General features: G+C 54.4%; 5 protein-coding genes across 5 annotated transcripts; 4 read left to right on the top strand and 1 right to left on the bottom strand.

Annotated features, from left to right (window-relative positions):
- Positions 1-412: 412 nt before the first annotated feature.
- ACO1O0_005710 (uncharacterized protein) lies at positions 413-1026 on the bottom strand (the record flags this gene model as incomplete). Its single annotated transcript, XM_083195120.1, has 3 exons — positions 413-510; positions 584-781; positions 855-1026. 3 exons carry the CDS (start codon positions 1024-1026, stop codon positions 413-415), a joined length of 468 nt encoding a protein of 155 aa, XP_083050033.1.
- Positions 1027-2861: 1835 nt separating this feature from the next.
- On the top strand, positions 2862-3995 carry ACO1O0_005709 (phosphoglycerate dehydrogenase; the record flags this gene model as incomplete). The annotated part of the gene is made up of 1 exon (XM_083195119.1): positions 2862-3995. One exon carries the CDS (start codon positions 2862-2864, stop codon positions 3993-3995), a length of 1134 nt encoding a protein of 377 aa, XP_083050032.1.
- Positions 3996-6258: 2263 nt separating this feature from the next.
- On the top strand, positions 6259-7037 carry ACO1O0_005708 (glycoside hydrolase; the record flags this gene model as incomplete). Its single annotated transcript, XM_083195118.1, has 2 exons — positions 6259-6528; positions 6588-7037. The coding sequence occupies 2 exons, from the start codon at positions 6259-6261 to the stop codon at positions 7035-7037; spliced, it is 720 nt and encodes a 239-aa protein (XP_083050031.1).
- A 1624-nt stretch (positions 7038-8661) lies between these two features.
- Positions 8662-9511, top strand: ACO1O0_005707 (alpha-N-methyltransferase NTM1; the record flags this gene model as incomplete). Its single annotated transcript, XM_083195117.1, has 3 exons — positions 8662-8912; positions 8992-9327; positions 9379-9511. The coding sequence occupies 3 exons, from the start codon at positions 8662-8664 to the stop codon at positions 9509-9511; spliced, it is 720 nt and encodes a 239-aa protein (XP_083050030.1).
- A 1952-nt stretch (positions 9512-11463) lies between these two features.
- ACO1O0_005706 (uncharacterized protein) lies at positions 11464-12624 on the top strand (the record flags this gene model as incomplete). Its single annotated transcript, XM_083195116.1, has 2 exons — positions 11464-11583; positions 11635-12624. The coding sequence occupies 2 exons, from the start codon at positions 11464-11466 to the stop codon at positions 12622-12624; spliced, it is 1110 nt and encodes a 369-aa protein (XP_083050029.1).
- Positions 12625-12665: the final 41 nt, after the last annotated feature.

Raw genomic sequence — 12665 nt, 5'->3', positions numbered from 1 at the left:
TTTTTTGGCTGGTTATCAAATTGTTTATTTATGAGTTTTAAATGTTTTAGTTATCGATTCCGGAAAGTCGTTCGTCTGATATTTTTGATTGGGTAGTAAAAGCAGAACCATCAGTCCAAGTTCTTTGTTCTCTCATAGACACTAGGCCAGTCCACGTCGGGCTAGAAATCTATCAAGAGCACTACCACCATTGCTACATATCTAAGTAGGAAAAAAAATCATTTTACTGCTTTAAATTCATTCAATTATAAAAGCACCAAAATTAAACCCAGGTAACCTGCAGGTGTTACCTAGAGAGTCCCAGTCTTCCCGAATGCACTTGTATCCATCAACGCTGTGAGCCATTCAATCAATCAACCCTCATATTCCATTTTATTCTGGTAAAACTGCAAGATTCCTGACCATGAGCTACCTATTCGTGCGTGGAGTCCCAAGGTCGGCAGAGCGTCGCCGCGCAGAATCCATTGCAGCACGGGCCGATGTACTGGTTGTCCTTGTCGTAGCATTTTCCTACACGATCCGTCAGCACATGTTTTCCTTTCTGTTTGCAAAGTTTCCAGCAGAGGTTAGGTATTTTACTCACCATATTTGCCCACGCACATGCCCTCGCAGGACACGCTGCCAATGGCGGTCGGGTGCTCGAACACGAGCTCCTGCGTACCGTCGGTCGCGTTGGGATGCATCACAGGCTTGACGGTCTTGCCGTCGGGTGTCTTGAAGGTGCACAGCGAGTCGGCCTTGTAGTCGTTGCTGTCAATGGTCTTGACGACCAGGTCGTTGTCTGTTGCGCCAAGCCACGTGTCAGCTTTTGGTTTTGTCACGAGGGTGATAGGGTGAGGTGCAGTGGGACGTACCAGTCTCGACCTCCTTGCCATCTGCCTTGACACTGAGCTTGTACGAGCCCGAGTGATCGCCACGGAACTTGAAGTTGGCTGTCTGGACGTCATGGTCCTTCTTGTTCTTGGAGCTGGTGGCGAGGACGCCACTAATGGTAGCGAAGGCGAGAATAGCCTGAGCGAACTTCATAGTGTTGACAATGTGTGTTGTATCGCAGTTCGAATCTGCTTTGTGTAAATTCTGTATTGGTGTATGTTTGTGGTATCTTGTAGTTTGAATGTTGAGTCAGACAACCTGGATCATGCCATGGGGTTATATATGCGAGTCCTCGTCATCGGCCTGATCATTGATGACCCTATGTTCCACGGCCAGGCATCAAGTCAGCCTCATGATTCGCGCGCAGCCAGCCGCGGCTGACGGGCAATACAAAACGACTCGTTGCAATTTGGTCCCGACGATCCGCTGGAGACGCCAGCGAAGTAAATCGAACATCTCGCCAAACAAAGACGCTGGAAGAGGAAATACGATTATACGAGCCTACCAGGTTTATCTGCTGATCCCTCGTGTCGGGACGACATGTCGTCACCGGTGCCTCGCCACACTGGGGACCGTTGGATACCCCTTTACGACGTAGGGCCTGCTGTGGGGAGACCTGGAGGGTGCTCGTGTTCTCGTATTGGCGCAGCATGGTGATGGTTGCATTGGCTCGAAACTCTACGGCCTGGATCAGGCACCAGAGTGGTTTACTTCGTGAGAGATGGGTAGACCCAGCGTGGAGCCCCATTATATACATTCCAGTCCATGACACAGCCCCTGGTTCGGATCTGGGTTGCTTTGGTTCAAGTTGGCGGATCCAGTTTTCCACTGCATTTGAGAAACGGGTAGTGTCCAGGGGAAATATTGTTCCAGAACCTAATATTTCTTTCAAAACAGCGGCTGTCATATAGAGATTTCCCGTCCTTTCACGAACCCGTCGGTAGATGAGTGTGCTGAGCAAGCGACGCGGCGGTTGGCTTACACGGCAGCAGCCCTTGAGACGCCATGAGATTCCTAACATAAAAACAGCGATTTCAAATTCGCAAGATGTTGAGCCAGATGGTTGCGAGGGATCTCCCATGTCGACGATCGAGACGACTTGAAGCATGCCTCGAAGACCCAGTTGTAGGCAGCTACCCTAGGGCGCCGCACCAGTCCTATTAAAGAATACGCCAATATGTGTCATGGTAGTTTCAGAATCTCAGCGAAAGCGAAGCTAAAGAATATATTATTTCGCAGTTGAATTATGGGATAGGGGAGGAATCAATGTTATCTCAAGTTCAACTGGTTGTTGGTATTATGGAATCACTTATGGGTGTCAACTTTGGATACAGAAGTCACCTACAAATATTGGACATCAGTTGACCCACAATCCACCTGAGCATGCATATGGCATAATAAAATAATACTGCTCACGTATACCACGCATGAGACGATGGAGCCAGAGGACCAACGGCTACATCACTAAAAATGATTAACATGGGGCAAAGGCTTCTTCGTTGAAGATGCTGTCAGGGAAGACGTTAGTCTATATGTCAAGCCCTTGTTCCTAAAATTAATAATGAATAGAGCCATGCTAGCCTTGTTAAACATCCGCCCCAACCCCCACGCCGATGCTGAATGCTCCGGCGGAGATATACAAGACCGGCCGGAGCGGCGTCGGAGCCGGTTGGAGGTGGGGGGAAGAAGTGCGGAGGAGCACGGAGAGGAACGGAGGAGCTCCGTATGACGGTAGTTGGTTGGTGGAGTAAACTCAGTGGAGCGCACTGAAAAGGCACTGAAGAGCGCCGAAGAGCACTGAAACACCCGCTGGAGGGGCCATTTCAGGCAAACATCGGCGACTGCTGCTCATTTAAGGCTCCTCTTGATTCACTGACAGGAAGGAACTGCTTCACCTGCCCCTCTCCTTCCCCTCCTTTCATCGCCCCCACGCCCGATCTCGGCATCGTCATTCGCCTGGTTTTGTCCCGAGACTCACACTGAGCAACATGTCGATGTTTTCCCGCAGATACATGACCATCTGCTCACCTCGACGACTCTCCTCCTTCATCCGCATCTCTCGCACCAACATCGCCGCTGCGCCGCCCATCCCCAGCTGCTGCAAGTTCAGCAACCCTCACCAACATCGACTCATCACCACAACCACCCCAACGAACAGGTCAACCACCGCCGCCATGAAGCTCCTCTACCCCACGTCCCTCGTCCTCGACATCCCCAGCCTGCAAGGCTTCTCCGTCGATCTCCAGCCCTACGACCCCAAGGCCCCCGAGATCCCTGCCGAGCACCACGACGCCTCCATCCTCGTCACCTGGACCAACACGCCCGCCAACCTCGCCCACGCCCGCGCTAACCTGCCTAACCTGCGCTGGATCCAGTCGCTGGCCGCCGGCCCCAACGACGTCCTCAACGCCGGCTTCGACTCGTCCCGCATCCTCGTCACCACGGGTTCTGGACTGCACGACCACACCGTCGCCGAGCACGCCCTGGGCCTCCTCCTCAACGCCGCCCGCCGCTTCTACGAGATGCGTGACTACCAGCTGCAGAGCAAGTGGCCCGCGCATCTCGGCGGATCCCAGCCCGACCGGCCCAAGGACCGCTTCACCTCCCTGCGCGACGCCCGCGTCCTAGTCTGGGGCTTCGGCAACATCGCCAAGACCCTCGTCCCCAGCCTGACCCTACTGGGCGCCCACGTCAAGGGCGTCGCCCGTACCCCGGGCGTCCGCGATGGCATCCAGATCTACGACGAGCAGAGCCTACCTGAGCTGCTGCCCCAGACCGACGCACTCGTCATGATCCTCCCGGGATCGGACTCTACCAAGGACGCTCTCAATGCCGAGCGTCTGCGCCTGCTGCCCAAGCATGCTTGGGTTGTCAACGTCGGCCGCGGCACGTCCATTGACGAAGACGCCCTGGCCAACGCCCTTGAGGCTGGTGAGATTGGCGGCGCCGCGCTGGATGTGTTCCAGACGGAGCCGCTTCCCGGGGACAGCCGTCTGTGGAAGACACCCAACCTCATCGTCTCGCCGCACGCCGGCGGTGGTCGCCCGCAGGACTCCGAGGCGCTGATTCAGTACAACCTGCGGAGGTTCATTGCCAACCAACCGCTCAAGAATGTCATATGACTAGCCGCACCTTCTAAGCTATAGAAAATAATAAATCTGTACACTTTTTACATCCGACGGTGATCTTCGGCCGTATGACCTCAGCATAGACGGGAATACGGGAGCAACGTCTTGGAATAAGACACACATGAGATAACAGAGCCAAGTGGCTCGACTCCTTAGGCAATGAACCGGGCGTATAGTCGGCGTGTTCGGTTAACCGGGAGGGAGTCCATCGGCCTTCTGGGATGGATACCTAAATCCTCTCTAAATCCTATCCATCATACCGAGAATCATCATATTCGAACGAGTAGCCACATCTGGAACCTCCATGCCGTAAACACAGATCTAGACAACAGAAGAAGTCTTGCTGTCGCAACGACACTAAAGCATGCTGACCCCGTGTCAGACGACCGAGCACGAACACATAAAGGACCGAGAATTGGCCATATTAACAGCCCAAGGATCGGCAGTCCCCCACCTGCTGCAAGCAGCCGCGTGGTCGTCTGTTGCATGGTTACAACCTTGACTTCGTGGCTCACCTGCTGATCGTCCTCGATCTCCCGGGTCATCCCGTGCTGAGTATGCCGTATGGACTTTTTGGGGAATCCCATCTAGCACGATACTATACTGTATAAGTCACGGAGGGACCGTTCTCAATGTCTCGGACATGGCCGGTACGTGTACGAGTATCTATGGCCCGAGCCGACGTCTAGGATCAGCTCCTACTGCGGAAGAAGCATGTTAAATCATAATAGAGCTTCATCATGAGACATAGTAGAGGAAAAATGCACGGCTTGCCGCCTCGTAAAATCCAGCAGGATGGCCACGGGCCCCCGACGCTAACGTGCGGTCCGCCAAGCACGATAGCCCCAGGATGATGTCTTTCATCCAGCGCTCTTAGAAGAAAGCCTGCGACTATGGTGGGAAGAGCCACTGGACGGGCCGGGACTGCGTGTGCGTCAGAAGAAGCCATCGAATCGAAGGCGGGATTGGTAACTTGAGGAGTCCCGTCGCGCTGGGCAGCATCCTCCTTTAGGCCCGGCTCCCCGCACAGCTTATTCTCACCCGACGTTGCAACAACTGTCCATGTGTCTATGTACTATGTAACTATGCGAGTCGCATGATGCCGGCACTGAGAGGCTGGATGGCATCATACATCGTCTAGATGGGTGGTCGAGGAGGCAGTCTGTGCTTTCGGGCTATGATCTGCGCCACTTATAATAACAATAACCGCCGAGAGGATGCAGCGAATGTGCTGGAATACGCGGTGCTTGGTGCCTCCGACGCAACCTATTTGAGAGTCCAAGAGGGGCACCCATAGCAAGAGCTGTGGGTTTCACGGCGGGCAAGCCGCGAGGAGCGATTCAGGCGAGTTGGCAAAGTGGGAGAGACGGAGCCGGAGCCTCCGCATCAACCCCATATGGAGAACCCGCCACACCATACACGACGCACCCCACACGCCTCCTGCAACTTTGTTTGCGCCAGGTGGCTCTTCTTTACCCATTCTGCCGTCTTGGAGGAAGTCGTGCCGTTTCAGGCCTCTGGGCGCCCTGGTTAACACTGGACCCGGCAGTCCCAAAGGGGTCAATGATCGACGCCGAGCCGGGGGGAGCTTAACCTTTGTTCCACGAGGGCAGCTCGAGAGAGAGTGAGATCCGTTTTTGCCTGTTAAATGCCGACTGATAATCGGGTCAGACGGGTTTCAGAGATAGGCACGCGTTTCCTGGACCGAATCAGCCGTGAGGCTTGCTAGGAACCCATGAAGTAGACCTATGAAGCTCGATTGGGATGCCATCGTGCTGGTCTGTCCCTGCCCAGGTTGACTCCCTCCTGGCGCTCGTGATTCGAGAAGACCACGATTGGCAGGGGGGATTAGGAGGGGGTGACACTGACACCAGAAACAAGCAACGCGCCCGCAGCCACGGCGCTTCGCACCAGACCTCCAACCTCCTAGATCCAGTGGGGGGCTTCCACGGGGGGCTTCCCGCAGATCCGGGCCCCGTCCGAGTTACTCTCCCGGGAGGCTAGTAGTCTAGCTGATAGATGAATTGCCCGAGCTTGAGGTGCGTCGTCGGCCTCACGATTGGCTGCCACAGGGGCGTATCACCGAGACATTGAGACTCCATGTCGGGGAGACTGTCCGGCAAGCTCTCGACGACTCTCGGATCTCTATATAAGAGCCCAGCCGGCCACCCCCTCGATTTTTAAACCCATCCACAACACATCAACTCTCCTCCAACACCACAAGTCCTCACCAGCAGACGTTCAACAAACCTTCAAGATGCTCGCCGCCGCTCTCTCCGTCCTCTCCATGGCTGCGGCCGTCAAGGCCCACGGTCACGTCGCCACTATCATCGCTGACGGCACCGAGTACCCCGGTGGTATCCCCTCGGGCGCCTCCGAGGACGCTGTCGGCTGGGCTGCTGCCAACCAGGACAACGGCTTCGTCTCCCCCGACGCCTTCGGCACTGACGACATCATCTGCCACAAGTCGGCCACTCCCGTTGCCAAGGCTGCCACCGTTGCTGCTGGCGGCTCCGTCACTCTCCAGGTACGATGCCGATACCCACACATACACCGATTATGAGAACCATACTAACCATCCCCCAGTGGAACACCTGGCCCGAGAGCCACCACGGCCCCGTCATCGACTACATTGCCCCCGTCTCCGGCGACTTCGCCTCCGTCGACAAGACGTCTCTCAAGTTCGTCAAGCTCGCCGAGGCCGGCCTTGTCTCCGGCTCCAACCCCGGCGTGTGGGCGTCTGACGACCTCATGTCCAACGGCCTCGCCTGGACCGTCGAGATCCCCTCGAGCCTCGCCCCTGGCAACTACGTCCTGCGCCACGAGATCATCGGCCTGCACTCTGCCGGCCAGGCCAACGGTGCCCAGGCCTACCCCCAGTGCATCAACATCGAGGTCACTGGCTCGGGCTCTGCCACCCCCTCCGGCGGCGACTTCACCACCTTCTACACCGCTGAGGATCCCGGCATCCTGTTCAACCTCTACGAGGAGTTCTCCGAGTACCCCATCCCCGGACCTGCCGTCTGGACCGCTTAAGCGGCTCGCTGGTGCGGTATTGGGTTGGGAAAAAATTCATGAAGTGTTCAATGTTGCCATGTCATGTTGTATATAGTGGTCTCTTTTGAGGAGTGTGCACTGTGGGGAATATAGGAGGAATTGGGCCTGGTGCCAGCGTATATAGAAGTCACCTGGGGCTAACTGTATATACATTCGCCTGCGGGCAATGAAAGCCTCACATTCAGAATCTTGACAGCAAGTCCTGTTGACGTCTCTGTGTACAATGTTTTACGGCCTGGAGGTAGGGGGAAATGTTTCTACCTCGGGACGTACCTTACCTCTAGACTTTAGGAAAGACTAGTCGAGTCCATGACTTGGACGGTGCTTCCATTTTAGAAAGGGCAAGAAGCGAGAAGAGAGCCAGCACGAATGGCCTCGCCCATCCGCTCCTCTTTACCTTACAACCTCGTCGTTGGTGGCATGCTGTATTGTTGAGCCTCATTTAGACATCCCTCTATCAATATTAGCATCACAGCAACCCAAGCATCACCATGTCCATGCGACCACCACTACCGCCGTCCTATTACGGGACCATGGGCGCCGACGACGAACGCCCTTCATCAAGCATGGCCGAGTCCGCGACCTCACTATGGCATCTCGCCAAGAGTATGGCCATACGTATCGTCAGGAGGCTCTGCAGGATCATTTGCAGGGTTTATTTCAACTATATCATCGATCGTCATGGAAACGGTCTGTCACCTCGCCCTCTTCTCTCTTCATTTTTTTTTGCCCCTCCTTCTCTTCCCCCTCTTGTCTTTCAACCCTTGGCTCACAAGATGCTAGTCCTGAAATTTGGCTACGCCTTGATCATTGCGATGTGCCTCGCGACAGCAGTTCCCAACATGTCCTGGTTGCATAACTCCATCAACTGCGGGGTGAGACGATATGATTTGCTCCACATGCACTTGGGGGGCAGTTGTGGCTGACAAGGAGATGCAGATTACGCCGATGGAGCAGATCCACGCATTGTAGACGTAGCATTTTGGGGTTGCTGTTTTGCGAGAGTCTACAACTCCCTGGCGGTGGCCATCTGTCACGTGCTGCTGCTCTATTATCCAATAATGCAAACGCTCATGGGTCCCGATGGGCTGAGGAGAGGAGCAGCCCCGGAAGACGATCATGATGGGGGCGAGGGCGAAGCAACGCCGTTACGCGATAGCCAAGTATGACACTGGGCAGTGGGTATCAGCAGACAGCGTGATTTTCACTTGACGAAAGCGACTCTCAGCGGGCTAACAGAAGCATAATGACTGTAAATGAGAAAAATCAACGATAGTCAGTACGCTTCCGTGGGCAAAATTGTGTGCACGAAGCTTCAATGTCATGACAAGAGGGGCCGAGGAGGGGTGAAGTTGGAAGCCACAATTTTGCCCCAAGTCTCATCACGTGATTCCCACCACTGCGAAACTCTCACTTTGAACCATCCAGCTCTTCCTTATTGTATAGGCTATGGCCTTCAGGTACAACGAAGTCTCACCGAAAATCGCCACGACAATCAATTAATTGCAGAAGGCTCTCATTGTGGAAACTTGGGCGTTATTCCTGTGTCTCAAAACATTGGCGATTGAGTGTCAGGGTGCTCACCCACCACCAGACCCCAACCATGACCGGCCTCACTGGCGCAGACGGCACTGCTGCACCCGATGCCCAGATCAACAAAGATGAGGGGATAAAGTACTGGAACAGCGTCGAGTCCGACGACAATGCCATGCTCGGCGGCGTGCCCTCCGTTGGCGGCTTCAGCTACATCTCCAAGGTCGACCTGCAGGGTTCGCGCACATTTCTCGCCCGGCTGGGCATAGGCACCAAGCACGGCCGTCAAGACGTGGAGACCGCTTTGGAGGCTGGTGCAGGGTAAGAACTGCCTCATCTTTATTCATCTTTATTCATGTTCCATTTGAATATTGCCATGTTAACTTTAACTTTGGTATAGTATCGGCAGAGTTACCTCCGGGCTCCTGCTCAATGTGGCGAAGCAAGTGGACGTGATTGAGCCGGTGGCCAAGTTCACTGCTGAGCTGAACGACAACCCCGGCGTCCGCCGCGTATTCACCATGGGCCTTGAGGAGTGGACCGCCACAGAAGGCACTCAATACGACCTCATCTGGGTCCAATGGTGTGTTGGGCATCTGACCGACGAGCAACTTGTCGAGTACCTTCGGCGCTGCAAGACGGTATTGACCCCGGAAAAGGGATTGATAGTCGTCAAAGAGAATCTGAGCACCAGTGGCGTTGATTATTTCGACGAGACGGATAGTAGTGTGACGAGGTACGTCCCATGGATGCCATGAGTGACGACTTCAGCTGACAGGAATTGCAGAGAGGACACCAAGTTCCGCAGTCTCTTTGAGCAGGCTGGTCTTCGCTTAGTCCGGACTGATCTCCAGCGCGGACTCCCGGAGAAGCCGCCGAGAAGACTCCTGCCCCTTAGGATGTACGCACTTAAGCCTTAAGGAACCCGGAGAAGGATGTTTTCCTCTTGGCACGACTACTCGATTTTGCCACGCCATTGCCGGCGCTATGGCCCGTGTATCGATGTCGATGAACCTTCTTTCTAGTTCATCTAAAATCCGATCATGCTTAATGGTCTGGTCTGGATCCGGCCCCATATGTTCTATTACGGCGTCAAGGCCCTGGGCCGGCGCCCCTTCAATCATCTCCGGCCTCCTTCTCTGAGAAAGATGTGGGCGATTCCGGTCATGGAATATACTCCCAAGAATTGCATCATGGACCGACTAGTTGCCTAATTTCCACAGAGATTAGCGGCACTCGGCCGTCATACTTGGCACGCAACTCTACGTACGATTTTAAAAGGACCCCGGCCATGAATCAATGTGGGCTATAGGAACCGAGTTGTTCCTCCTCAGTCTTGCACGGCCGTTCCTATGCTTTAGGTTAGGCACTACTAAGGGATGGGCGAGGCCATCAACCCATCGAGCAATTGGGAATTACCCTGGCGATCGAGAATGACTCTAGCTGGGGAGACAACATATTGGGCTTGGAGGTGAAATTCCAAACCATACGCTACTAAATATCTCTCGATGAGGAAGCAGTAAATGGTATATAGCGCATCGTGTGCTGCTTCTATGTCGATTGATACCTTGTGGGATAATAGCTCTGTTAATATTATTAGGCCTCCTCCGCTAATAAATGTCCTGTTCAAATAGGTGTCGTAGGCGATGCCGCGGGCCACACGGATGACTAGGAGAATGTCGTTGTTTTCGTCGTTTCCGTCAAGGGTGGTGCAGCGCAGGCTGTCGCCGTGTCTTAGTATTCTGACCGAGAGACCAAGTCTGCTCCCCTCCTGAGGACCGGCTTTGACACCAAAGTACCCATGCTAAGGTCATTTACCAGAAGGAGGGCCAAAGCACACATTATATCCGCTAAAACCAAGGAAGAGGACGAAGATATTGAGAACTACAAGGGCTCGTGGTTCTTTGGCGCTCTTACTAACTACGAGGTCTTCCCTAGCACCCAAATATTCGATATGCTCATGTCGCATGAATTGGCTCTGCCAAGCATGCCATCACGGATTCTAGTTTCAAGGATCGCGAGGACGTGAAAACGGCATTCATGACATGGCAGCTGTATTCAACAGTGGTGACACCCAGGATTAATCCTTGTGAACAGGTTTAGGGCCAGTGATAGAACGCTACGCAATACGAAATGCCAGGCAGCAACCCCCTACTTATGCAGTCTCAGAGCTGCTTGCAAACAAAATAAAGCATAATAGGCCAAGCTCTTGTCACTACTTAATTGAATGGATCAATATTTTTTCTATCACACTAGGGTGGCGGTTACGCTTCCTTCCAGTCCAGAAGAACCAAGGGTCTAGGATATAGACTTAAAGTCAGGAATAAAATTCTAATAAATTACCTCAGGATGGATTTTCCGCTAATCCTGATGGTATCAGTATAGAAGTCGTGATCCTAGAACTTCTAAGGTGGCTTTTGGTTGACCACCTGTATGATACCCTCCACTCGAACACGGCACTGTCGATATTCTCGTTTGGCGGTTCTCAAACCCCAACACCATCGTCTCTAGAATTCACATAACAATGATATCATTATCAACTTTTAGCCGTGGCCAATCGCCCTTATTCAATATGCCCCATCGTTTCAAAACAAATTTGAGACAGTTGGGGTGTTTGTCTTATTCTCGCATTCATGGGCAATGGCTCCCAGCACTGGAGACGCGCCTCGGTGGGTGTGACCTTGGACTCTTAACAGTTCCAGACCTTCCAGACCTCACTTTGGTGCCACCTCGGCACCCCAAGTGAAAAAGGCGTCATTGTGCGAAACCGGCAGCCCCGCACCAGTTTACTCATCCACCAGCAACATCATCACTTGGCTTCAGCGTAGCCCGTTGGCCATCCAACGCCACGTTGCGTGGTCCCGTGGGTGGGATGGACGACATACAAGCCCTAGTTCAATGGGCAGAGGCCGAAGGGGTGCAGTTAGATGGCATCGAGCCAGCCCGTCTCCCTGGGCGTGGAGTCGGCATCGTGGCCACGAGAAGTCTGCAGGTGAAGTGTGATATCTTCTACGTCCCAAGTATCAGGCTGACTTCTACTCAGAAAGGAGACGTCGTCCTCGTGATCCCCAAAGACTCCATCCGGAGCTTGCACACCCTCCCCCAGGATATCTCGGAGAAGCTCCCTCCTGACACGCCCATCCATGGCCTCCTCGCCGCGGATCTCACCCTGGACCAATCTCGCGCGCCCTGGAGAGCTCTTCTCCCGAACTACTCCGACCTGGAAGCCTCCGTCCCCTTCCTGTGGCCCGCCGAGCTCCAGGAACTGCTCCCCTCGGCGGCAAGAAGCCTCCTCGCGAAACAGCAGGCCAAGTTCGGCCAGCACTGGGAGACGTTCCACGCGTCCTTCCCCGCCACCCCGCGCGGGGCCTTCCTGCACGCCTGGCTCCTCGTCAACACCCGGACCTTCTACTACGAGACGCCCGAGACGATGCTGTATCCCTGGGAGGACCGGCTGGCGCTCCTGCCCATCGCGGACCTGTTCAACCACGGTGAGGCCGGGTGCCGCGTTGAGTTCACGTCCGAGTGGTACTCAGTCACGGCGGACCGGGCTTATGAAGCCGGGGGGGAGTTGTACATCTCGTACGGCGACCACTCGAATGACTTCCTGCTGGGTGAGTATGGATTTGTTCTGAGGGGAAATCGGTGGGACAAGGTGTGTCTGGATGACGTGATACTGCCGAAGCTAAGTGGGGTAGTGAAGGAGGAGCTCGAGAGGAGGGAACTTCTCGGGGAGTACATGATAAGTGATTCTGACGGTCTATGTGAGCGGACAAAGGCAGCACTCGAGGTGCTTATACGCAGCGAGGAGGGAGAAGAGTGGAAGACGATACTGGACCAAGGAGAGGTCAATGATCAGGCGGGTCCCGCCAACGTCCAGGCAAAGCTCAAGGACATCACGCGCGAGGCTCTGACGATGGCCAAGGAGAGGCTCGATGCAGCCCAGAGGACAGAGGCAGGATCCGCGTCCCAGAGATCCACGCTTGCCATGCGCTGGACACAGATTATCAAGGTTCTAGAAAAGTTCGTGTAGTATGCTTGTTAGACGAAAGCATTCAAGCCTTGCTGAGCCGA

Source organism: Amphichorda felina, assembly GCF_050947745.1.
Source record: "Amphichorda felina strain 45539 chromosome Unknown scaffold_5, whole genome shotgun sequence".
Lineage (NCBI taxonomy): Eukaryota > Fungi > Ascomycota > Sordariomycetes > Hypocreales > Bionectriaceae > Amphichorda > Amphichorda felina.
This window is presented reverse-complemented; position numbering and strand designations above follow the sequence as displayed.